Source organism: Triturus cristatus, chromosome 12 (genome assembly GCF_964204655.1).
Source record: "Triturus cristatus chromosome 12, aTriCri1.1, whole genome shotgun sequence".
NCBI classification, from domain to species: Eukaryota; Metazoa; Chordata; class Amphibia; order Caudata; family Salamandridae; genus Triturus; species Triturus cristatus.
The window spans coordinates 610294762-610320092 of NC_140595.1; the positions used below are offsets into that span (position 1 = coordinate 610294762).

Here is a 25331-nt window from a genome sequence, read left to right on the forward strand (position 1 = left end):
GTGCGGGGCGTAGACTGGGGCGAAGCCTGGGCAAAGGGTGGGCCGTCTGAGGCCGTCCGAGAACGATCGTGGACGGGACGGGCCACCCCTCTAATCTCCATCGGATGGTGAGAGTATCTTTTGTGCATTGACTAAAGCTGTCGCATATAGTGGACATTTTTTTTAGAGTAAAGCTGGACTTTATTTGTAAATTTTCTTTTCTTTTTATAGTCCATAAAGATGCCACTAGACGCTGACAAACCTCGTACCTTAACAGTTAACACTTCTAAAGGTCCAGTATCAGGAACAATCGATCAGTTCTTCAAACGTGTAACTACCGTTTTGGAGAAGGAAATAGCGGACACAGAAAAGCGCTTATCTTTAGATTTGCTAACAGGCAAGCGTTCCTCATTAGGTACGATTGGTAAAGCTCTTTCTCCAGATGTGATGAATGAGGGTGTAGGAACCTCGAAACCCCACTTCATGCCTGAAACGACGAAAAAAGTGTCTCGGGCTAATTTCCCAGGCTTGGTTCCCTCTTCTGATAACATAAGCAGCCTAACACTGTCAGGGCTATCAGATTCACCAAACTTAGTTATTTCTCCCTCGTTGATCGTGGAACCTGTGGTAAATAGACAACTAGTAAGAAAGAGACGAGGTACCTTTACTAAGTCATCTTTGGCTAAAAAGAAGAAGGCTAAACTTTTAGCCCAAAACCCGAATCCACCAGGTTCTGTAGCGACAAACAACCCTTCCTCAAGCACTAAAGCCTTAGGATTACCATCTAGTCATGACACTATGAACGACTTACTTACTAAAATAGAGATTTTGGTTAAATCCCTCTTACTCCCACTTTTGGAAAGGTCTAGATTAATAAATTTACACCTGGACGATTTAAGTAAACAAATGGAAAGGAACTATTCAGTTACTTCTGAACTGCTAAACATCTACACTAAAAGCAGTACTACTGAACAAGCAGCTTCTTCTTCTCTCGTGGCAATGCGATCCCCACCTACCGATAACATGACGACATTGAGCACTGCTCTGGGGGAAAAATCAGCAGAAACATTACTCAGTAAAACCACAGATTCAGGCAGAACTTACCACGCAATAAACGGCAAAGAATTGGACAGGGAGAAAAAGGCGGTTATGTTATGTTATGTTAGTGACATTTATTACGCGCACAGCTGCCCCAGCTAAGGGGCGTCCCGGCGCGCGACAAGGTACAACATATCTAACATAAAACCACGGAAACAGCAAGGTCAACACAGAAACGTTTTTAAGGATTTCCGAAAGAGCAGAAGGTCATTAGAAGTGCGGAGATGGAAAGGGAGCGTATTCCAAAGGGCTGCAGCTTTCACCCGAAAAGAACGCCCACCAGCGCGACAGAGCCTGAACCTCGGGACTACAGCGAGCGCCTGCTCCGACGATCTTAATACACGTGATGGAACATAGCCAGAAATGAAATTAGAGAGCATCAGAGGAGCAGAACCTTTCAAAATTTTGAAAACCAGACATAAAACTTTTAAATGGATACGCGACTTAATCGGTAGCCAGTGTAGTGCTCGGAGAGTGCTAGAGGCCGAACAGAACCTAGGCAAACCGACAATAGCTCTGGCCGCGGCATTTTGCACGCGTTGAAGCCGCACAAGTTCTGCCTGATTACTCCCCAGCAGGAGCGAACTAGCATAGTCCAGGCGAGAAAGAACAGTAGCCTGCACTACCATCTGCCTGGTTGGGGGATCGAAGAACTTAAGGACCGGCCTTAATCCCCGAAGGACACCAAAGCAACACGCCGCGGTCTTCTTGGTGTGCCCCACAAAACTGAGATTAGCATCGAGCCAGACTCCCAAGTTACGCAACTCCATAACTGGGGTTGGAGCTACACCAAGTTCCGGCGGCCACCATCTGTCGCCCCAGAGGTCCCTTCCTTTCCCGACGATCATAACCTCGGTCTTCTTTGCGTTCAGCTGGAGACAGTTAGCTGTCATCCAGTTCGCCACTGCCCTAAGCCCATTCTGGAACTTGGGAGCATCCACATCGGTATCGCCACTGATAGAAACCGCTAGCTGAGTGTCGTCAGCATATGAGACCATAAACATGCCCCATTGCTTGACGACATCAGCCAGCGGTCTCACGTAAAGATTGAATAGCGTGGGACTCAGTGAGGAACCTTGCGGCACTCCCAAGTCCAGAGGATGGAATTTGGACTGATGGGGGGGTATGGCGACGCAAAAGGACCGATCCACAAGAAAGGAACGGAACCACTGAAGGGCAGCTCCCACAACGCCAAACTCTTCCAGGCGGTGCAGAAGGATACGGTGCGAGACCGTATCGAAGGCGGCGCTCAGATCTAATAATACTAGCGCCGCCGTCTGTCCCTGATCTAGCACCGACCGGAGATGTTCTACCATGGCGAGAAGGGCGGTCTCCGTGCTATGCCCCGCTCGGAACCCATGTTGGGTCTCATCCAGAATGTTAGCCTGGGTTAGATGGTCAGTAAGTACCTGATTAACATAGGCTTCCATCAGCTTAGCCGGCCATGGAAGCAAGGAAATGGGCCGATAGTTCTCCGGTCCCAAAGGGTCCAGGCTGGGTTTCTTCAAAATAGGAGTGACCACAGCGCATTTCCGTTTAGGTGCTACCATACCCGTGGCCAAGGAAGCATTAATCAAGGAACATACCGTAGGAGACCCCACAAAAGATTGGTTCCTAAACAGGGCAGGACATACCGGATCCAGAGGCGAACCAGATTTGACCTTCTGAGCCAAAGTTTCAAAAGCCTCAGAAGAAAGTTGCGGAATAGATGTCAGCGTCAAGCACGCAGGGGCAGTCAACACGGTCTGCTGAGCGGGCTCTGAGCTTGGAAAGGCACGATAGATGTTCTGGACTTTTCCCAGAAAAAAAGAAGCTAATGCTTCACAGTGCGAGGTAGAGGCTGTGACTGTGGAGATGGAACGCTTGGACAGCAGCTCCTTAAGAGCTTTGAAAATAGTCTTGGATGGATTGAGGCTATTGCGAATTTCAAGGGAATAGAACGACGCGCGAGCCCTACAGATGGCACGGTGGTAGATTTTAATAGAGGCCAAATAAAGCACTTTCTTCGCCGTGTCGTAGGATCTCCGCCATTCTCTCTCGGCGCGCCTGCAGTTTCCTTTCAGTGCACGTAATGTACTGTCATACCAAGGGTTAGACCTTTTAGGGCTGATCTTACTAGTCCGGATGGGAATCAAAAGGTCCAACCCCCTGGTAACCCAAGTACAGAACTGATCGTAGCCCAATTCCACATCACTCGAGAGTTCGAGCGGGTTAGTAGTTAGGGCGAGATGGAGATCCTCTAACCTAAGCTTGCCCCAATGTCTTCTGGGGTCAATAGTTCTAAATCCGGTTTTTTAGAAGCAACTGAAGATTCAAAAAGTAAAAACACTAATATTTCCTCGGTAACATCTAATGCGAGGAAAAGGGTTACAAAAGATCAAGAGAATAGTGAATGGTTACCTCAGGCTCAACACATTCCAGTAAGCAGAAGAGTGGACTTACCCCCTGAATCAGCCCCTTACATGATTATCCTGACTGGGGTTCCTGAATTATCAGAGGGTGTAAGGGAGGACTTTTATGCGCTAAAAAATAAAACCATTTATTGGTTGACTCATAATAGACCCCTCCCTGCACATATAAACGGAGAAATTCTCATGGTGAGACGCACATGCTGGGTAGGAACAAGACCAAAAGAAAAAAAGGGGGACGTGATAATTATAAATTTTAGAGATCACAGAGCGGTCAGATGCATAGGCGATTGGTTTGAAGCTAGAGGGGAGGACGCAATTTCCACACATTTTGTCAACTACTTCTATCCAAGAGAATTGATTTCCCATCTCAAACCCTATGCCATAAAAGATCCCTCTCTCAGTTGGAGGGTAGTAGATCATCATTCCTCCTATCAAGCTCCCCGTACCCACTTTTCTAATCCCCAGTTAAATGGAAGGTTCCCGAATAATAATCATCAATCATGTCAGGCCTTAAATCCACCACATTAGAATAACTATCCCTATACACATCAGAGATTTAATATACCTACCTCTAATCCCTATGCAGCTTTGCACGGTTTGGAAGATGTAGATTGACTTGATGTTAAAGATGTTCAATCACGGAAATCTTTAGAATCATGCCAATCTCCTTTTAATGTCATTGATCATGCAACTGAAAACGTGGAAACTCTAATAATAAAAAAGGACTAGTCCCCAAATAGCACAAAATCCCCCACAGCTTGGAGGTTTAGATACTACCCCAATGAGGAACATCTGTAGCGAATCACCTAGACAGTTGGGGGCAGTAGAATTAAGAGCTTTAGTGAACCCCCCTGTAGTGGAAGCAATTAATATAAACAAAAGCTCTGATATAAGAGAACCTGACACCACACTACAAATTATGTCATGGAACATCGCGGGTCTACGTGCCAAAATAACGGACGGGTCCCTAATGGACTTTGCTCAAGATTACCATGTAATCTGTCTACCAGAGACATGGTCCACCAATGAACAACATTTGATGGGCTATAAAACATACTTCTCAGCGGCAGCTGCAGGTCCTCACGGTAGGGCAAAGGGGGGCTTGACGATATTTATAAAAAATACCATACCCAGGTTAAAAGTAACCCCTCTTAGACTCCATACCAATTATCAGATATTGAAACTCTCATTTATAAGGAAGGGGGTTGTCCTCCTAGTAAACTTCTATGATAACCTCCCAGAATGTGAGAGATTAGATTTGTTTGGGGCTCTTCGTAACAAACTTTCTACCCTGATAAAAAAAACACAAGGGTCAGAAGTCCCAAGCATCGTTTGGGGCGGCGACTTTAATCACCACCCCTGCGGTGCGAAAAATAGCAATATCTGTGGGGTGGGGGAAGAAACAGACAATCATGTGACTCATTTTAGTTACACAAAGATAGGAGATTTTCTTAACGAAATGATGTCGGAACTAGGCCTGGTGATTCTAAATAAAATAAATATATTATCAGGTCAGTTACAGGCTACTTATTTGGGCAGGGGGTGGGAGACAACAATTGATTATTTTCTGGTCACAGCTACACTGGAAAGTAAATCTCAGAGCTTTAGATTAATAAACAATACATTAAGTGATCATGCAGCCTTGGTTTTTAATCTGATCATCGATGTGGGGAAATTCAATCCTTATATGATGATGACCGCTCTTGCCCAGAATAATATTCACCTTACAAAATTAAATGGCTTCGCCATAGGTTGGGGCAAGATAGAACCAGAAGCTATAACCAACAAGGTGGTCCAGGCGGTATATCCCGCCATTGGGAAATGTTTAGATAGTGACACCAATCAAACAGATCTGCTGTATAATTTTAGTATAATTTTGGAGAAAGTAAAAGATCTTTTAACACGCACTAATAAAGGGGAAAAGGGCAAGAAAAGAGGGTGGTTTAGCCATGAATGCACCTCAGCCCATAAACGTCTAAAAAAAGCCTTGACAAATCCCGTAAGAGATCAAGAGGAAATTCGCATTTTAAGGAGGACATACCGTCTAGCCTGCAAAAAAAGGAAACAGGAATTAAAAAAATCTCTATGGGATCAATTATACGAGAGTTCTCAGGCTAAAAATGGTGAGCTGTTTTGGAAGGTAGTAAAGACTCCCTTCCTGACAGATAGTTGTGATCAGCCAAGAGTCGAAGTAGCGATTGATGGCCCAACATGGGTAAACTACTTCTCTAAAGTGTTTAGTAAAACACAAGCAGTGGACCCATCAGAGAAGATGAATGATAGTCCTCAAGAAATTTTATTTCCGATTCCCCTAATCTTTGAATTACACGAAGTTATAAACGCTGTTAAAGCAAGTAAATCTGGAAAAGCCCCCGGACCAGATGGAGTACCAGTCGACTTTTTTAAATTTAAACTCGACCTGTGGGCGCCAATCTTGAAGGGGGTGTTTGACGCGGCAATGAACCATGGGTTACTTGAAACGTGGACTCAATCAATTATGATTCCGATATTCAAGAAGGGAAATAGAGAGGAGGCGTCCTGTTATCGGCCAATATCATTACTGGATTCTCTTGGCAAAGTCTTGGGCAGGGTGGTTTTACAGCGTCTTCAGGAGTGGGCAGATGTACACAACATATTATCTGTTTTTCAGTTTGGCTTCCGGGAGGGCTTTGGTACAATAGAACAGGCACTGAATTTAAGCCTATTGATGGGAAAATATGTTACAGCAAAAGAAGGAAGAATGTATATGGTCTATGTCGATCTTACCGCGGCATTTGACTGCGTTTCCCATTCAAAGCTCTGGTCCGTCCTCACTGAGATGGGCATAGATCCAGCCCTGGTAAACCTTCTTCGTGCACTATATTCCAACGCCTCGTCCAGGGTCCGTTTTGGAACACAGGGTGAATTATCCGAGTCCTTTAGGGTGGAACGCGGCGTGAGGCAGGGTTGCGTCCTGGCCCCCTTTCTCTTCTCACTCTACACAAATGGCCTGGAGGTAGAGATGTTGAGAGGGGCCCTTGACCTCCCCCAAACAAAAGACCGCCTCATTCCAGCGCTTCTGTATGCGGACGACGCAGTAATTCTAGCGCGTACCCCGCGAGAACTGCAGAAATCCCTAGATAGGTACTCGAACTTTATGGGCACCCTGGATCTCAAAATAAATATAAAAAAAACCTTTGTGATGGTGGCAGGAAAGGATAGGAAAAAGGGAAAGTCCATCTTCCTAGATAAAGAGAGGCTGGAATCTTATGATTGACGAAAAACTCAATTGGAAAGCGGCTATTGAAGCTCGAAAACACCATCTTTTGCGAGCAATAATGGCCCTCATAAAATTCTCCCAGAAATTAGGAGAGAGACCGCCCGTAGAACTGCTTCGCATCTATGCAGCGAAGTGCCATTCAATCGCACTCTACGGGGCAGGCCTGTGGGGGCATAAAAACACGACCGTGCTGCAAGTTGCAGAGAATACTTTCATGAGATTCCTCTTGATGACTCCTAAACGGGTGTCTACCTTTTCCTGCCACGCTGAACTTGGTATGGCCCACATCGAGGATTTGGCTAAAATTCAACCTCTCCTTTTGTGGCGCCGCATCTGGACGTCACCAAAAAATTTTCTTACAAAGGAGATTGTAGCAGACTGCATGTCTCTGGAGCACGCAGGGAAAATCGAGTGGCTGCTGTATGTAAAAATTTTTTTTTACTGATCTGGGCTTGTCCAAATACTATGTTAATCCTGAAATAATGTCTGAGATCTCAAAGAAAGAGCTAAAAATAAGAGCTCTCTCTCATTTGGAAGAAATACGGCTAACCAAAGAGATAAGTAAGACATCTGTTCAGCACTCCATGATAGTTGCGACCACCTTGTATATTGAACCATACTTGACCTATGTTGACTCACAATTTGAGCGTTTTTTGATGACGCGTTTTAGACAATGTTTTCCACAGGCTCGTAGCTTTCCCCAAATGCAATTCCTAGAAAGAGGTTCTAGTGGCGTGTCCCTGTGACGAAACTTCGGTTCAAACAACAATGCACACTGTTTTGTTTTGCAAGTTTTACGCTGAGCACCGTAATTTATGGCTAACTCCAATGTTAAGAATTCTTGGTTTTAGACGATGTCGCCCTGCTATGTTGCACCTACAATTTTTGAATACTATATTCATTACAAAAACTGTTGTGACATTTTTAAAGTGTATCTACTATCATAGAACAAATCTTGGTTGAAATAATCCCTGATACTCTAAATAATTTTATATATTGAGTTTATTGTGGATATGTTCTTTGTATGTGCTTTTATGGTTATAATTGTCTTTATATAACCGAATAAAGATTTATTATTATTATTATTATATAAAATTGCACAACCATTTACCCAACAAACAAGTCCCTTACTTTAGGTAACCCTCTTTCTGGTGAATACTCTATCTAACTGCAGACTGCACAACTTATGAAAACCTCCAGGTGCCAGGTTAGATATGGAGATTTTTAACAGCAATTCTCTTGCTCCCAGTAGATATCTGTTCATGCCATAGAACATGGGGCCTCCAGGAATCAGTCCCAGTGAGCAGATCTACAAGTTAAATTCTTTTTAGTATGGACCAGACAAGCCCATTTAACAGAAAGGGGAGGAGGGTGGATCGGTGCAAAATCTGTGGTTAAAGTATCCACCAGAAAGAACATTGCAGAAGAATACTTACAACCGCAGATTTCTCACATTGTTAACAGATACCAAGGCAGTGCCCCCACAGGTGGCGGGTCTGTAGAATGGCTCTGACCAGACAATTGTGCAGCACCGAAAGGGCAAAATGCCCCTCTCACCAGACCTGACTATCTAGGCAGTAGTGCTTTGTGAATGTCTCAACGGATGCCCACGTTGCAGCTTGGCAGATGTCCAAAACAGGCACTACGCACACCAGTGTGGAGGTAGCAACTTTGGCACTGGTGGACTGCTGCGATAGGAGAGCCTCCCAAAGAGACAGCCAGATCGGAGACAGACGCTCAAGTGCAGACGTTTTGGGTGCCAGATTCTTCAGGCCCAAACCAGGAGACACTAGGGTGACTTGGGCCTGGTCATTTCTGATCTTCTTCAGAACTTTGGGCAGGAGAAGTAGAAGTGGGAAGGAGCGGTAGAGGCGGGTAAGCATACAGGAGCCCCGAGTTCCAGTCCAAACAAAAGACATCTGCGAGGAAGAATTGCCTTGGAAACTTACACACAAATGTTTGGACACTGCGAGTTCTTAGCGGTGGCAATAGAATCGAGACAGGATTCTCCTAATTGCAAGCTACCCTGTGTAGTTCAGAGTGTGGCTTCTATTCCTGATCCGCTAGGCAACGTTGGCTGAGTTTGTCCGTACTGGCGTTTAAAGATCCTGTCAGGTGTTCTACGACCAGGGATGTGTTGTGACAACTCAGCCATTTCAGGGGTATAAAGCCTTCTGGCACATAAACCATGATCCCACCACACCCTGCTTGCTACAGTACCACGGGGCATTGGTGTCATAAGAACCTGCACCTGTTCTCCCTTGATGGATGGATGAGGGGAGCCTTAAATGCCAAGCAAACTTTCTGCAACTCCCCCAGATTGATGTGGAGATGGATTTCTGCTGAAGATCAGAGTCTTCTGATCTCTAACCTCTCCTAAAAGGCTTCCCCCACCCAGCAACGATGCATCCATCACAACAGTCAGTTCTGGGTGGGGTAAAGAGAGGGTGGCCTACCGCTAGTCCAACTGCAGTCCAGCATCCACTACTGCTGATTTTGCACAGTCTCCTCCTGGATGGTATTAAGAGCTTCCCCTAATGATGATCCCATTGAGACTTCAGGTCCCACTGCAGAGCCTGCATGTGCCACCTGCAGTGGTCCACTAGCAGGATGCAGGCCAACAAGCCTCATAGCCAATTTCACTGACACTCAGGTCAATAGTTGAAACATTGGGATCATAGCTCTAATATCCTGGAATCGTTAAGGCAGAGGAAAGGTTTGAAACAGCACTTTGTCTAGGATGGTAATGTCAACAGGTTGGCCAACGTCTGGAGGTGGTTCATGATTGTTAGAGGCGAGTCCACCTTTAGCAATCAGTTATAGAGGCATGGGAAAACGTATTGCCAACCTTCAATAGCAAGTAGCGTCTGTGGGATTGCAGGACAGGGATATGAAAACAACTATCCAATCACCATCCAATCACCTGTCCTCCAAAATGACAAAAGTGTGTAGCTGAGGATAAGCTAAAGTGATTCAGCAGTGGTACCAGAGGAGAGGCGGGAGACTAGGTGTATCAATGCCCTTGGCGGCCTGGGAAGCTGGCAGCTAGATATCCAACGTTTACCTCAAAAGAGCAGGGACATTTGTTGTTGTACAAGTCAAGTTTGTTTAGCCTCTTGCAACCGTCTTCCGAAGCGGCGCAAGGCCAAGAGAACGCACTGTTACTTAGTCTTCTTTGAAAAGCTCTAATGCAGTGTCTGTCTTGTCTCCAAAGAGCTATCAAATGGCATGCCCTTAAGTGACTATTCAGATTGTTAGAGAAGCCCATTGATCGTATCAATGTGTGATGCAAAAAAAGCACACCAGCACCAACTGCCCAACACACAGTAGTGTCCAGGCCTGATCTAATGACTTACTTCACCATGTCTTGACTATCTTGCATTAGTAGGTGGAGATTTGCTTAAAGATCTTCTGGAACTTCGGGCAAGATTTCACCCATTAGGTCCCAAAACACGTGCAAGTAATGCCCCAGTAAGTAGCTCAAGTCTCTGGTTCCAGTGCTGCAGGAGGAAAGATGTGTATACGGGAGCTGGTCTGCGCACTTGGGCTATCTGTCTATTGACACAAAGGCAAGATCCTAGCTTAGCCCATGTGCCCAAGAGTTATACTTCCGGTCTGTGAGGGACTCACTAAATGAGAACAGTAGTTCTGAAGAGATCCGCCCTGGCTGCAGTACATCCATGAGCACATTCATTTTATTCTCCACAGAGAGAAGCTGGAGATCAAGAACTTCTGCGGCTTCTGTTTACCATGGCGAAACATGCAGATTTTTGTGTAGAAGGGTCAGGTGGAGAATTTAGTCCAGTATCTGTGGATGTGTCAAGGCCACTGACCTCGTGGAGGTCCAGAATTGAATTATCATCATATAGGGGTGATTCATCATAGTGGCTCCAGGTATCAAAACCTATGAAGCTAAGGAAGCGTTTCTGAATGAGAATACTGTGGGATAGGTCAAGGTAAGCGCAAAGCCAATTGAGGTTGTGGCAGATTCACTTCTGAGTTCAGAATGACTATTTGTTTGCCCTCCAGTGTTGGGAGCGTAGCTGTCAGCTTTGATGCACAAGGTATCAGTGTGGCAGTGGGATATGAGTCAGAGTAGGCATCAGTACTGATGTCAGGGTGGACTAGGAGTGGTGTCAAGAGGCATAGTCAGCCTCATGGATAGATACACTGGTGATAATCTGACTGAGGGGCTCCTCGGATCCCTGAGGTGTGAATGCAGACAGCAGTATCAGGAAAGGTACTGAACATTTGCAGCATTGCCTCTTTAAAGGCCTGAATTTCCTGCAAGGTCACCAATGGACTCAGAACTCTGACTGGATCGGGACTAATGCAAGAGTTGGTTCGCGGTGGGCGACCAAGATCTTGAGGTACTCTGATGTCTTCTGATGTGAGTGGTAAGAAAAAGTGGAGCCATGTTTTGACTTCTGTGTTTCTTCTCCTTTGACTTACCTGAAGACTTGGAGTGGGAAGAAGATTTCTCTCAGGAGCAGCCTCGAGACAGAGAATGCGTCATTGTCCTCACCTTCGATCAGGACTGGTCCTTCTGGACTGTCCTACAATGCTCAGCTGACTTCGACTATGGCCTCACAATCCTGTGTGGCCTTCGGGTTCATTTCACTGCATTTTGCGCACAACCTAAAGTCCTGCAAGGAGCTGAGACCCCAGAGAGAGATCTTGGGTGAGTCTGTCACAGACATCCATTTCTGACAATCCTTACAGGATTTAAACCTGTCGTTTTAGTGGTAGACATGTCCCTTGCACACGGGTGAAATGTTTAGAGAAATGTTTTTGGTCAAGTGACAAAAATCAAGGGAGGGATTTCCGGATCTGCATCAGAAGACGCAGAAAGAAAGGAAATGATGTCAATGCACGGAGGTGGAGGTTATATGGTGGCCCCCAACATCACTTCAGCATGGGGCAGAGCCAATGTGGAGCCGCATGAGGCCACCTAGTAGCACGAAAAGAAACTGCTGAGAAAAATCCCTAGATCAACCTGGTGCCTTGGGGAATTCACACGGTGAGGAATCTGTGGTTAGATTCCTTCCCTGGGACAGGGAACAGGCAGTATGGCTCAAACAATACTTCTCCAAAGCCAACACACTTAAGTGTGGAGTGCCTCAGGGCTCAGCCCTGAGCCCCACACTTTTTAAGATATATATGACACCACTGGCATACATTATCGAGTCTTTCGTTATACAGATGGTCTGTTATGCAGACAATACATAACTTCTGCTAACCTATAACAATCATGAGTTAGAGGCCAAAGTTAATTTTGCAGCCTGTATAACAGCTGTGATAAGAGTGGCTAAAATCCAACTCCCTGCAATGCAACCCTGAAAAAACAGAGGTCCTGCTATTCGGTAATGACTGCCTGTCCAGCTGGTCAAGGGCATGGCTGGACAGCTGTACTGCAACCCCCCCCCCCCCCCCCCCGAAGTGGCAAGAAGCCTAAGGGTTCGTGTCAATCTAAACCTACCCCTTCAAACCCCAGATCTCAGCTGTGGTCAGAACTGCATGGTGGATTCTGAGGATGCTAAGGAACTTACTCAAATGGGAAACAGTAGTTCAGGTAATGACCTTATCAGGTCTTGACCATGTCAACATCTTGTACATTGGAATCCCTGATTATCTTATGCAGAGGCTACAAAGAGTACAAAACATGGCAGTTCGCCTTTTGTTTATCTTTCCTAAATATTCCTCAATCTCCCGGTATCGCAGCCAGCTTCACTGTCTTCCTGTCACAAAAATAGTTATTTTTAAAGCATTGATAGTGGCGCACTCCGCATTCTACAAAAAAGGGCCAAAATATCTACCTGACAGGATGACCCCATACTGCACTGAAAGATCCCTGTGATTAGAGTGGATTCCCTGTATCAAACAAAACAAATGGGGTGGCTCGGCCTGCTCAGTACTGGCAGACAAACATTGAAATGAACTACCCCTGCCCCTTAGATGAATTCCGGATGAAAATCTCTTCCGCAAACAAATGAAGACTTACCTGTTCAAGGGTTATGGTGGTTTTGATCCCTCAATTGGCTTACGCCTCGGCACCGGGACACTCCCACAGCAGCAGCATGCTCTACAAATCCCATCATTCATTCATAAATATCCATCAGAAGGATTGTACAAATTGTAGTCTCTCTCAAAAAATTTATTGAAATATACACATCTTCATTAATCAAAAGGAACTATAAGCCATGGTACCTTTCTGGTCTTGTGTATGAAGATATGGAATCTAACGGAGGCAATGGGTCAAACCCCATCAAGGGCTGTGATGTTACTTCCTGCAAGCATAAAAAAAGAGCACAATGATTCCAAAAGAAATGGTCCAATAAATCAGGATGAACAATACATAACGGTCTTAGTATGTCCACCAAATTGATTTTATTTGCACAAGTATAGAAATGGACCCTTATCGAACGGTACCCTTTCTTTTTTTTTTTTCAACTTTATTTATTAAACAGCTTCATTACATCATAGCATGACAGTATTATGTGCAATCGGGTATGTTAAGTGAATCATCTGGTACACATACAGTAACATCGGTACAGCAATGGAACAGTATACAAATTTAAAACACAGACAAAAACAGTTGAGTGTGTGCGTGAATAGGGATGTTCCTTGAGTGACAAGGTTATGTCCCGACATAGGCCCCGTGCTCACTGTGCCACTGGAACCAAGCTACACCTGACTAAAGAACCCCAGTTAGGGCAAACCATTCTCAGGCTGCTTGTGCTCCAGTTCAGTTAGAACCTGGCCTGGCAATTGGGGCTTGCCTGTTCCTATTGGAGCAGGGAAAAGACTGATTTTCATATGGCTGGGTCCATACTTTGGTGGCATGGTGGACAAAGGAACGACTGGTTAAAACGCTACCACAAGCAATTGCTAGTGGTTAGACAAACTGCAACCATTTTTCCCATCACTTTTAGTTTGTTTGATGTTTTACACACTACCATTTTTAAAGACCATCATGAGTTGTAGAACGCAACTAGTCGGTCATTTTGTTAGCTGAATGTGGATTCAAATCATTCTCATGCAATGAAAGTTGTTTGTGCTTACTGCATATCGATACGGCTGTGTTCATGTCACCACGCATTGTTGTCCTAATGGATAGTATCCCTTTTAGCATATTTTTTAAAAAATACTCTTACTTATTTAAAAAAACTAAAAAAAACTTACTAGCTGCAGGTAAAATTACTCATGGGTTCTTTGTTGTTTTCTTTGTTTTGTAGTAAGGACAGAGAGATGGAGTTTGTTGGCTCTGTGATCAATTCCTTTATTGATCAGAACATATTTACCACAAACAATTTTCAGACAATATAGTAGACATGGTTGTTTTGTACAATGTTTACTTACAAGTCACATAAAAACAAATACAACACTATGAAAAATATTTTTAAAAGGGCACACTGGATGTTTAGTAAAGTCTTTCACATAATCATTCTCATTATCAACTTATTGGAAATCAAAAACCATGTGAGAAACTGCTAAAAATTTAATGTACTGGATGTTATAACTACAAGTAATTTCCCTTTTGTTCACATGACGGTGATCTAACTACTAAATCTGCAATTACATAATTCTTAACAATGTCATCTGCTGTCCATTCATGCACCCATGTCCCTATCCATACAAATTCTCTGTGTGCTTCACCGTTGCACAGTATGATGATATCTAACTAGGGCCAGAGTTGTGGGGAATAAAAACTGGATCAGTGCTGAAGGAGCAGCTTAGCAATTAAGAGCATAGATGGTACAAAAGAGGGCGAGTAACTTAATCACTCATACATGCAAGTTAGAATTCAGAAGCAAATAGGATTTCAACCGAAGTGACAAAACACAAATCAAACTATATATTTTTTTCATGACTGAAGAACATGAGAACTGTGAAGCTAGTGTCCAGATATTATTAAAAAAGGTCAACAAGGTATACTGAAACAGACAAATGTTGCTGCACTTCAACTGCACCTACCTTGGTTCTAATAGCGTGGAAAAACACCTGTTCCAGAAAGGCAGAACCTTGGAAGTAGTGCTATTTTAAGATATAGAACACCATCCAATATGCAATTCTAATTTGCTTCTAAACTGAATTCCACTTTCAAGCTTGTGGATAATAGTATTGATGGGTATAAGCAAAATAGTTTCCAATGAATGTATCTTTGGCACAGATACACTGATTTCAAACCTCCCTCCTTCAATTTTCTCAAATGATACCTTGAGGATAAAAGAAATGATCTCCGACTAAGCTAAATTTAAAGGTTGAACATGCATTTTTTAATGTCATCTAAAGAGGTCAGTAGGACTTCAAAAGAATAGTTACTGAATTGCAATAACACTTCATTTTTAATTGTCCTAAAAAAAGGTGACAAAACTTAAAATGTTTAAATGTTCAGACATCTGTAAAAAGGCATTAGACCTTTATTTTTGCAGCCAATGCCCAATGGCACAATACACCTGGCACAAACGCATATTTTCCGTAGAAGGAGGATCAAAAGCAAATCAAAAGGTAATGTTTATTTCCTGGCTACATACAAGAAACTAAACCTAAAGTACTCAAAATCTCAAAAGCAGAACCAACCACACTGCTGAATATGCTGAGGAAACAGACAGGAAACATAAGTAAATATAATTAACAATCTCACATACCAGGTCTATTAGGAGACCCAGACTAAGAAATAAAATAAATGAACTCACAATAAATCTAGGACAGCAAATAAATGGTCTTATGCCAAAACTTACTGCAGGATTAATAATGTATATCAAATAAGTGCATAGCATCAGAAACAGTTTATATTCAATCCTATCACCATTCAGCATTGTGTACAATATGAGTACATTGGAACAACATGGATCATGTCTCTACCAATGAGAACAGGGAACAAAACCAGCCTACTCCCGTCCCTAGGCCCGTGGGTACCCATCATATCAACCATTTAGCGACAAAATGTAACTTTCCACAACGCGTCCAAGACAAGAGGGAGGACAGACGCTGACACATGATTACAGACAAAGACGGTGTCAAAGTCAGACTCGCCTGCCAGGTCTTACTGGTACCAGTCCCCCATATTGGCAGTGGGAGGGATAGGTAGGCATATGTAGGGTGTTGGAAGCAAATTGTGTCTTGAGTGCTAATAGTACAAAGCACATTTAACATATCACTGCCTTTACTACTTAGTGGCTTGGAAATATCTTAAGCTATTTGGGGCACGGGGGGTCTCATCATTTTTGAAGAGTTTAGTATTCAAATACCACTGACTTTCTATTTGTGTTAGGCTTTTGCCACCTTTCATATCCCTACAATGCCTTTCACAGTGGCCCATCTTCTCAATTTCCTGTGCCAGCTGGATAACTGGGGAGGTGATCGCTCTCTTGGCAGGCAATGAGGCCAAGTCTAAGAACATGGTTGTAACCCTGGTCTTCTTGCGTCTGGGGTAAATTCCCACTAAGCAGCTCTCAATATAGTTCAAGTTAGTGCGACCCCTGACTCTTGTTAGCACTGATAGTACCTCCAACTGAAAGGGCTGTAATATCACGCAGTTACAAAGCATGTGTACAAAGCTTGTAGGCTGTTATGACACCTGGGACAGTTGGGGGATGCCGTGGGGAAGATAAAATATTTTGTGTGGGGTTAAGGTAAGCACTGTGAAGTACATTAAATATAAGTTTAAAATCAGGCTTTATTCAAAATCTTACATGAGTTTTCTAGAGCACTCTGTCCTCCCCGATCATTAAGCATACAGTGTATTTCCCTCTCCCAAGTATTCTTAAGGGAATGTAAGTTATCCTGCTCCCAGATGGCCTGGTAAATCCAGCAGATTAATTTCTTACCTTTGCCTGTAGAGTGTAAAGTATTAATCAGAGCGTGTGTGGATGAGTCTTGATACTCTGTGTGCCATTGGGCTTCAAATGCATATGATACTGCCATATGCAAGGAAGCAATCCTTCCCAGGGTCGTGTTGGTCTACCAGGTCTTGGAAGCTAAAGAGAGTCACCTCTTCGAATAAGTCACCCAATTGCTCAGTCCAGCCCACTACCATTGAGTTAAATCTTTGGCAAAGAGGGCACCCTCCTGATGGGAAGGCCAAAATGGGGTAATGGCTGTGCATAAGAAAGGGCAGATTTTGTGTACACAAGACTATGGCCAAGCCAGCTCATTGCTGTGCCAAATAAGAGGGAGGTGCTTAGGACCATGTCAAGTGGGAAATAGGATTTTATGCAGCATCCCTTCCTTTACATGTGACTGTGAAAGGCCAGTGTCGGCAAGATAGTAACCAGTGAGCCAGTAGGCAGGCCACTGTAGCTAGACTGCATAATAGTAGCTCCAAAATTCCAGTATTCCTAGTCATCCATTATTCGTAGTGAGGATCAGCTTGGTCAAAGGCACGCTTCTCTTGTCTTTTCATCCCACATTGCATCTAATTAAAAACAACTTTATCAGGGATTAATGCTAAGAGTTACAAAATAGTAAAGGAGGTGTGATAGCATCACCATTTTGGAAAGAGATTTTAGAGAACAAATACCTCTTGTTAAATTGCTCTCAAGAATACCCGCATGAAAAACACTGATTCCCAAACAATGTAACGTATAAGGTACCACTGAAACATTCCATCTCCCATACAGAGTTCCTGCGGGGGAGCATAATTTTGGAGGGGAAACAGACAGGATCTGCTTTTGTTGGCTTTTAGTCCAGATAGTTCCCTAAATGTGCACAACCTGTTCGCGATCGGGGTGAAATCCGATATCTACATCACGCAAGTAGAGAAGCATACCATCCATTCAAAGGGAGGCAATGTGAATCCTGTCTGACAGTTTTATTCCCCAGTTCCTTCCCTGGGCCCGCAATCTTATTGCAAAAGGTTCAATTGCAGAGTGAACAATAATGGGGATAAAGGGAACTCATGTCTCGTGCCCCTGGTAGCTGTGTAGCTATTGGATATGTGACTACCAGTCTTTAATCTCACTGTGAGCATGGCATATAAGAGGCTCATGTAGCGCAGCATCCGTCGGCCGAGGAAGAACACCGTAAATGTGGTGAGCACATAATTTCAACTCAGGGTATCGAATGCTTGTTCTAGTTCTAGTGTCACACACGCTGCCCCATGCCAGGAGATGCGAACTGCCTCCATCACACGATATAAAAATCTAATATTTAAAGAGGTGTTTCGGCATGGGATAATGCCATTATGGTCTTCATGGGTGAGGCCTGGGGAAGCAAGCGAGTAATATGTCAATATAGAGGTAACTATTGCCTCATTTGTGGTGGACTGGAGGCACCCTTTCTGTTTAGCCTACTCAAACAATTTAAATCCATCTAGGGATTTATTGAGCCGTGTAGAACTCATGGGTAAACTGTTGGAGGCCAGTGCCTTCCATTGTGAGAGAACACGAATGGCTTGCTAGATCTCCAGCTTCAAGACCGGAGTCTCCATGAATTCAACATGTTCGGGGGTACTTGGGCAGTGTAATACCAGTCTGAAGCTCCTTTAGAATCCCATGTAGAGTGTCGGACTCTGAAGAGTAGAGCTTCTAGTAGTATTGCATAAAAGATACTGAGGCCTTATTGAGTGAGTGCTAGGCTATTTGAGGGATGTCTGACTGAGAAGTGGGTGTGCACAGTGTGGCTGGATCAGCCACGACAACAGTCTACCAGCTTAATCACACTCCGCATGTATTTTGGCTGTATATGCCGCTACATCAAGACAGCATAGGAGTTCGATTAAAATAGCATGTTTGTCTCTGGCTTCTTTAAGATGGTCAGTCGCACTGTGCTTTGCAAAAGCGTACTTTTTCAGCCCCTGTAAGGCGAACTCCATCTGCACAAGACTCTCTACAGTAGCTTTGCTGGTTGGTATTGTAGTACAAATGCAAGCACCCTCACCACCACTTTAAAAGTTACTATTCAACCATAGTCAAAGAGGCAATGCTCACATTCTCTTGAAAATAATCAATTATAATTTTTACTTGCAGTGTCTTTGAAAGCCCTATCCTCCAGCTATAGAGTCTGCAGTCTCAGTAGGAATAGGGGCCGGATTCTGCCCCAAACCTGACACTCTCGCAACAGCAGCCTATGTTGCGAGAGTGTTTTAAAAAAATAGGTGGAGTGGAGAACTTGTGTACTGGAAGCGTGCAGGCCAGAAGGTCCAACCTGACGTGTAATGTATGTGGAGAAACATAAATGGAATATTTCTTCAATCTGGAGTTCACGCCCTTCATGCATCAATCAGTGCCCATTCCTGTAGCCAGCTACGCAACGAGGTTTAATTTTCAACCACTGCTGTGCTCAGAAGGGGGTGGGGGAATGTGACCTATCTTATGTTGTGTCCAGTAGACAGTTAAAGTCATCCTCCAGCATCCAGTGCGTGTCCACCCAGGGTGCTAATCTCACTGACCGCGCTGTTAGGAATAGAGGCTGCTATGTGTTCGGGGCATACACACTACCCAGCATGAGGGAAGGCAGTCTAATCAACTTTTAACTAGTATATATCGACCAGTAGGGCTCTCACAAGTATCTTCGATCACAAAAGGAACTCCTGCCCTTACTTGGATTGTAGAACACCTAGCGTACAAAGGATAAGAAGTACTAAATAAGAAAACAAGTTACTTACCTGTAACTACAGTTATCCAGTATTGGTATCTTTCATAGATTCACATGCCTGAATCATTCCCCGTCGCCGAGGCGGGAGTCCCACGGTAAATACAAAAGTAGTGCCAAGAGTAAATAATAGTAGTAGGCTAAAAGAAAAAGCCTAAGGCCCAAGTCTTAGTAGCCTATCTACATCATTATAGAAAAAAGAACCAAAGATTGGTCCCAGCCAATCAGCTGCCAGCACCCTCCAGAACCTTCCCAGCAGAGGCAGTTCTCCTCAGATTTTCCTAGCACAAGTGAGAAGTAAGTATACCAGATATAGAGAACTGACTAGCCGGGGAGGAGGGTGGGTGCATGTGAATCTATGAAAGATACCAATACTGGATAACTGTAGTTACAGGTAAGTAACTTGTTTTCTTATCCAGTATTGGGGTATCTTTCATAGATTCACATGCCTGAATCAGAGTAGTAAGCAGTATAACCATATACTGTCGTTTGTGGATGGTGGGAGACACTGGTTCATAAACTCCCAAATAGCATCCTCAGTGCTTGAAAAAACGCATCTTTCTTTTTTTTTTTTTTTTTTTTAAAAAGAGTAGTCTTAAAGGAAACCAAGCTATATCCAAGTATGCGCCATTATATATATATATATATATATATATATATATATATATATATATATATATATATATATATATATATATATATATATATATATATATATATATATATATATATTTTTTTTTTTTTAATTTTTTTTAAATCATGCAGATATATAAATCTGTACATTTGCATGAATATTAAAGAATGGAATAATACATAAAAGGGCAAAGTATCTGAGTCTGGTCTTAATGAAAGAGATGCATCATCTTGATGCGAAAATTGAAGACAGTGATGCTTCGTCGACGTGTGGACATTTTTACATGTCGCAGCACGACATATTTTCCGGAGTTACTCCAGAAAACAAAACTGTCGACGTCGATACTGTTCTTGTTGAATGAGCTTTGACTTTCCTCTGCAAAGAACTGTTAGCCTTGTCATGGCAGAAATGAATAGCAGATGCCAGCCATCTGGCTATTGTTCCGCTTTGTTATAGCATCTCCAAGAGTTGCTTGACCATTCGCCACAAACAGCCGGTTGGATCGTCTGATATCCTTAGTTTTCTGTAGGTAGAGTTTAAAACAGTGTGTAACATCCAGCGAGTGTAATGTACTTTCAGCTGTAGTGGATGGATCCGGAAAGAATGTTTTTAATCTTACCGGTTTGTTCAAGTGAAATTTTATGGTACCTTAGGAAAGAACCTGGGATTTGTTTGAAGGGTTACATAGTCCCGAGCAAAATGTAAAAGGGGATTCATTTATAGTGAAAGCTTGGATTTCACTAACCCTTCTTGCCGAGGTAAGAGCCAGTAAATGGGCAACCTTCCAAGTGACGAATTTGAGATCAGCTTTATGGATAGGCTCAAATGGACGCCTTATTAACTACACTAGCACAGTGTTGAGTTCCCACTCTGGAGGGGTGCTCGCACTGGAGAGAAGGCTCCGAAGATTCCTTTCATAAATTGTTTGATAAGTAAAGGCGAGCAGAGAAGAGGGAATTTTGAGCATTTCCTGAATCTAGAAAGTGCAGCAAGATGTACTTTGACCGGTGAAAAAGTAAGCCCAGACTTGGCTAGAGAAAGCAGATAATGGAGAACTTGTTCTGCAGTAGCTTGAATTGAGTGAATATTATTTGCCTCACACCAACAGCAAAATCGGTTCCATTTGAAGCGATAAGTTTTTTGATTGTGCTTTGGGCACGAGATTTGGTCAATATTTCATGACAGTCTTGTGAAATGTTGAGGTCCTTGAACTCTGAGAAAGCAGGAGCCATACATGCAAGTGTAGTGACTGTGGGTCCGGATGAACCACTTGGCCTCCGACCCTTGACAACATCATAGGCGTCAGCAGTAGGCAAATGGGTTTGCCTTTAGACAATAGTAAAAGTTCCTGGAAGCAATGTTGTCTTGGCCAACGGGGTGCAATCAGAATTAGACGGCAACCTTCCAGCTTCATCTTGCGGAGCACCTTCGGAATCAATGGTATTGGGGAAAAGCGTACACACCAATCCCTGATCCCTGTTGAGGGAACCTGCTGGCATAATATTGACATTCTTTGTTCTCTCTTGTTGTGAAGAGGTCCAGGGCTGGCTTACCCCAAGCTTGGAACACTGTGTTCACCTGTTCCTTTTCCAGCTTCCACTCCTAACAGTCCGACTGAGACGTGCTCAGCGTGTCCATCAGGGTATTGAGGAGACCCCTGACGTGTTTGGGTCTCAGGGCATCTCGTGGAAAGTGACCTATTCCCACAATTCCTAAGCTTCTTGCGAGAGCATAGCTGATTTTTATCCTCCTTGTTTGTTGATATAATACATGCTGATGGTATTGCCAGTCCGGACTAGCACCGACGAACCCTTAATCCTCGGGAGGAATGCTTGGAGAAAACAGAAAAACGGCGCAACGCTCAGCCTGTTGATCTGCTGTTGTTTTTATCTTTGAGATCAAATCCTGCAGATGACCTCTCCATCCTTCCATGGAGATATCGGTCGTTAAAACGAAATCTGGAATGGTCTGTAGGAACGTGAGACCCTGGGTTAGATTCTCTGTCTGCGACCACCAATGTAGAGAATTTATCATGTGCGGCGTGACCTTGATGGTATCGTCAAACGAATCCATGGCTTGTTGCCATTGAAGTTGCGGTTCCTCCTGAAGAGGTCGCATTTTGAGCCGTACCAAGGGTATGAGATGTATCGTTGAAGAGAACATCCTCAGGAGCGAAGCGAACATTCGGACTGAAACAGTTTTTTTTTATTTTCAAATTAACCTTGCCAATTTTTAAAGAAGCAGTTGGCGACCAAGTGATAAGAATGCGTTGCATTGGATCGTGTGTAACCTTGCTCCGAGAAAAAACATGACTTGGAGGACGTAACTGATTTGCTGTCGTTGAGAAACAGCCTCAGAGAAGAGAAGAGATGGATACATTCTTCTGTGGCAATCTTGGTTTCATGTTCCGAAGGACCTTTGAGCAGCCAATCGTCTAGATAAGGGAACACTTGTATTCCTCGAGATCGCAATGCTGCTGCCTCTGGTGCCAAGCACTTCGTGAAGGTTCTTGGTGCCAATTTCAGCCCAAACAGGAGCACTTTGAACTGATAATGGGCGCAAAGCACTTGAAAGCGAAGATATTTGTGATGTTTGGGGTGGATAGGTATGTGGAAATACGCATTTTCCATATCCAGAGAAGCCATAAAATCTCCTTTGTTTAGACAACTCAAAATCTCATGACGACGAGGGGGACCCCTGGGCAGAGTAATGGGTGGCTGTTTGATGAATTCCCGGGTGTGGCCATTGGTTACTAGGTCTAGAACCCATTGATCTGATGTAATTTCCTGCCACTTGTGAACAAAGCGGATATCTTCTGACCCACGGGTAAGAAGGGTAAAATGGTTGGTGCCCTATGGAGATCACTGCTTCCTGTTAGCGTTTCGGCCGTGATACTGCGATCTCTTTCGACCACCCTGATGGGAGAAACTAGCCGTAGACTATTGACGGTATGATGTCTGGCTGTAAGGCTGTACTGGGATTGATACTGCCTATTCTGTTGGTTTTGGTATCCTCCTCTTGACTAATAAACCACGTTCTCTCGCTCCTCCGAAAGATCATTAGGCACCCGTATTAAAGGGTGCCTAATGATCCTGCAGTATCCGTGTTAATTTTTATAGCTAAGAGGGCTTCATCGATATGTTCACCAAACCAGAAACCTCTTCATCATGGGCCATGTCTAGAATCTTTGATTGCCCCTCAGGTTTGAAAGTAGTGGCTTTAAGCCATCCCTGGTGTCCAAACACTGCAGCCCCTGCTAGCTGACGGAAGTTGGTGTTCACTATGTCCAAGGCGCATCTATAGTTTCCGATGCGGCACGTTCTCCTTCCAACAGAATCTTTCTTGCTTTCTGCCTTCGGACCTCAGGAATGAGGTCAATGAGACTCGCCATGTCTGACCACATTTGACGGTCATAACAGCCGATTATGGCTAGAGGATTGGCAGCCCTAATAGAGGCCGCTGCCATGGTAGAGAATTTTTTGCCTATAAGGTCCAGACGACGTCCTTCTTTGTGTGGTGATAGGCGTTGCGGGATTTTAGATCACTGTTGGGCGGCCTGTAAAATTATTGAAGCTGGCCGAGGGTGACCCATTAGACAGTATGGGCTTTTAGCAGGTGCACAGTATTTCTTTTCTATGCGCAGAAACACTGCTGGAATAGATGTAGTCTAGTAAGATACCACACTCGCGATCTTCCTGGACTCTTCTTTGAAATCATAAAGGAAACATTCTGTCTGTTCGACTAACTGGCAGTAGAAGTCTAGTTCTTGCTGGCTGTATTAAATTATGTACAGGATGCAGTCATAAATGAGGCCATCGTAGACGATCTCATCGTAGACTTTGCTGTCGTAGACATGGGTATGTAGGCGAGGTTATTGCAGACGAGTCTGTCGTAGACGACCGTCATAGACAATGCCATCATAGATGAGGCAATCATAGATGAGGCCATCCGTAGATGAGGCCACCCGTAGATGAGGCCACCCGTAGATGAGGCCATCCGTAGATGAGGCCATCCGTAGATGAGGCAATCATAGATGAGGTAGTCCTATGATGGCCATTTATGGATGAGGCCATTCGTAGATGAGGCCATTCGTAGATGAGGCCATTCGTGGATGAGGCCATTCGTAGATGAGGCCATTCGTAGATGAGACCATTCGTAGATGAGTGATTTGAAAAAGAGATTAAGCGCACTCCGATTCAAGCAGGGTAGTTCTAGTAAGCAGGGTATGGGTGCAGACGAGAAGATCCCCCTGAGTAGGGATAGGAATCAGTAGAAAGCACGTTCTAGCCAAGAGCGTGTCACTCGAATTGCACTCCGACGGAGAAATTAATCAAGCGAGGATAAGTTCTGTAATTCAAAGAAATTTTTATTCAAGTAAATCCATTCAATGAGTCCTTTAGAGGACGAGGTTTTCATAGTATTTCCATATCACAACGAGTGTATTAAATGTCATAACTCGATGTAGCCCATGTAGCCCAATGCATTTCGGGCCAGTGTGGCCCTTCGTCAGGGGCAGCACTAAAATTAGAGGATACAAGGAAGCAGCTTTAGTCGATATGGTACATATCAATAATGAACAACAGTAAATGAAAATTGAATAGATATGTTCAAAGTGGATGAAATGATTAATGAAAACAGGATGATAATGCTGGGGATGAAGATAAGGTGCCGTTTTGTGAAAAGAATCGTGTATCTAGTTTACATGTGGGATATCGTAGGATGAAAATAAGGAAGGTGTTCAAAAGTGCAGTTAGAACAAGAAAAGATGTGTGAGAAAAAAAGGAAACCAAAGGAAACCGTTGTGCGTCAGCGCACGGTGAGTTTAAAGGTACGTGCGGGATGTTGGTCTACGAACGAGTACATAAACCGTCAGAATTGTAAATGTGATAGAAAAGGTTGATAAACGGGTAACAAAAGTCACAAGTGCATAGATAAGCAGGGAATGTGAACGAAAAGCGAGCTAAAACCCATGTATAGGATACGGGGTAAAATACGATATAACACAAAAACACTTACGTGATACAAGCTTTAGATTCGATCGTAACTCTGTGTTCGTGAGCTGTAGGCGTTTGTTAGCGGGTAAATCTACTGCGTGACGTAAGTGATATTTAAACTATGTCACGTGCTTATCGCCACGAATCAAAGTGTCAGAAAGCCGAAATGGCCAATGACAAGGTGTATCTAGAGGGTATACCTGCGGACGTATAGGGAGCGGGTAAATACGTCGAGAGACGGTAGAACCAATTAAATGAATCGGAGTCTACAAGAGCAGGTCAGTAGGTTACAGGTGTGTCTATATTAGTAGCGTCAGAGATAGATAAACGACCAATCAAAAGTGGAAGGTAAAAGCCTAGTG

General features: G+C 43.8%; 1 protein-coding gene across 1 annotated transcript in view; it reads right to left on the reverse strand.

The window, feature by feature from the left end:
- TCF25 (TCF25 ribosome quality control complex subunit) overlaps positions 1-25331 on the reverse strand; it is a 722186-nt gene that overhangs the window by 172713 nt on the left and 524142 nt on the right. The window contains exon 16 of the mRNA XM_085639175.1: positions 12955-13034. Coding sequence (XP_085495301.1) covers positions 12955-13034 — 80 coding nt within the window. The remainder of the gene's footprint in view (positions 1-12954; positions 13035-25331) is intronic.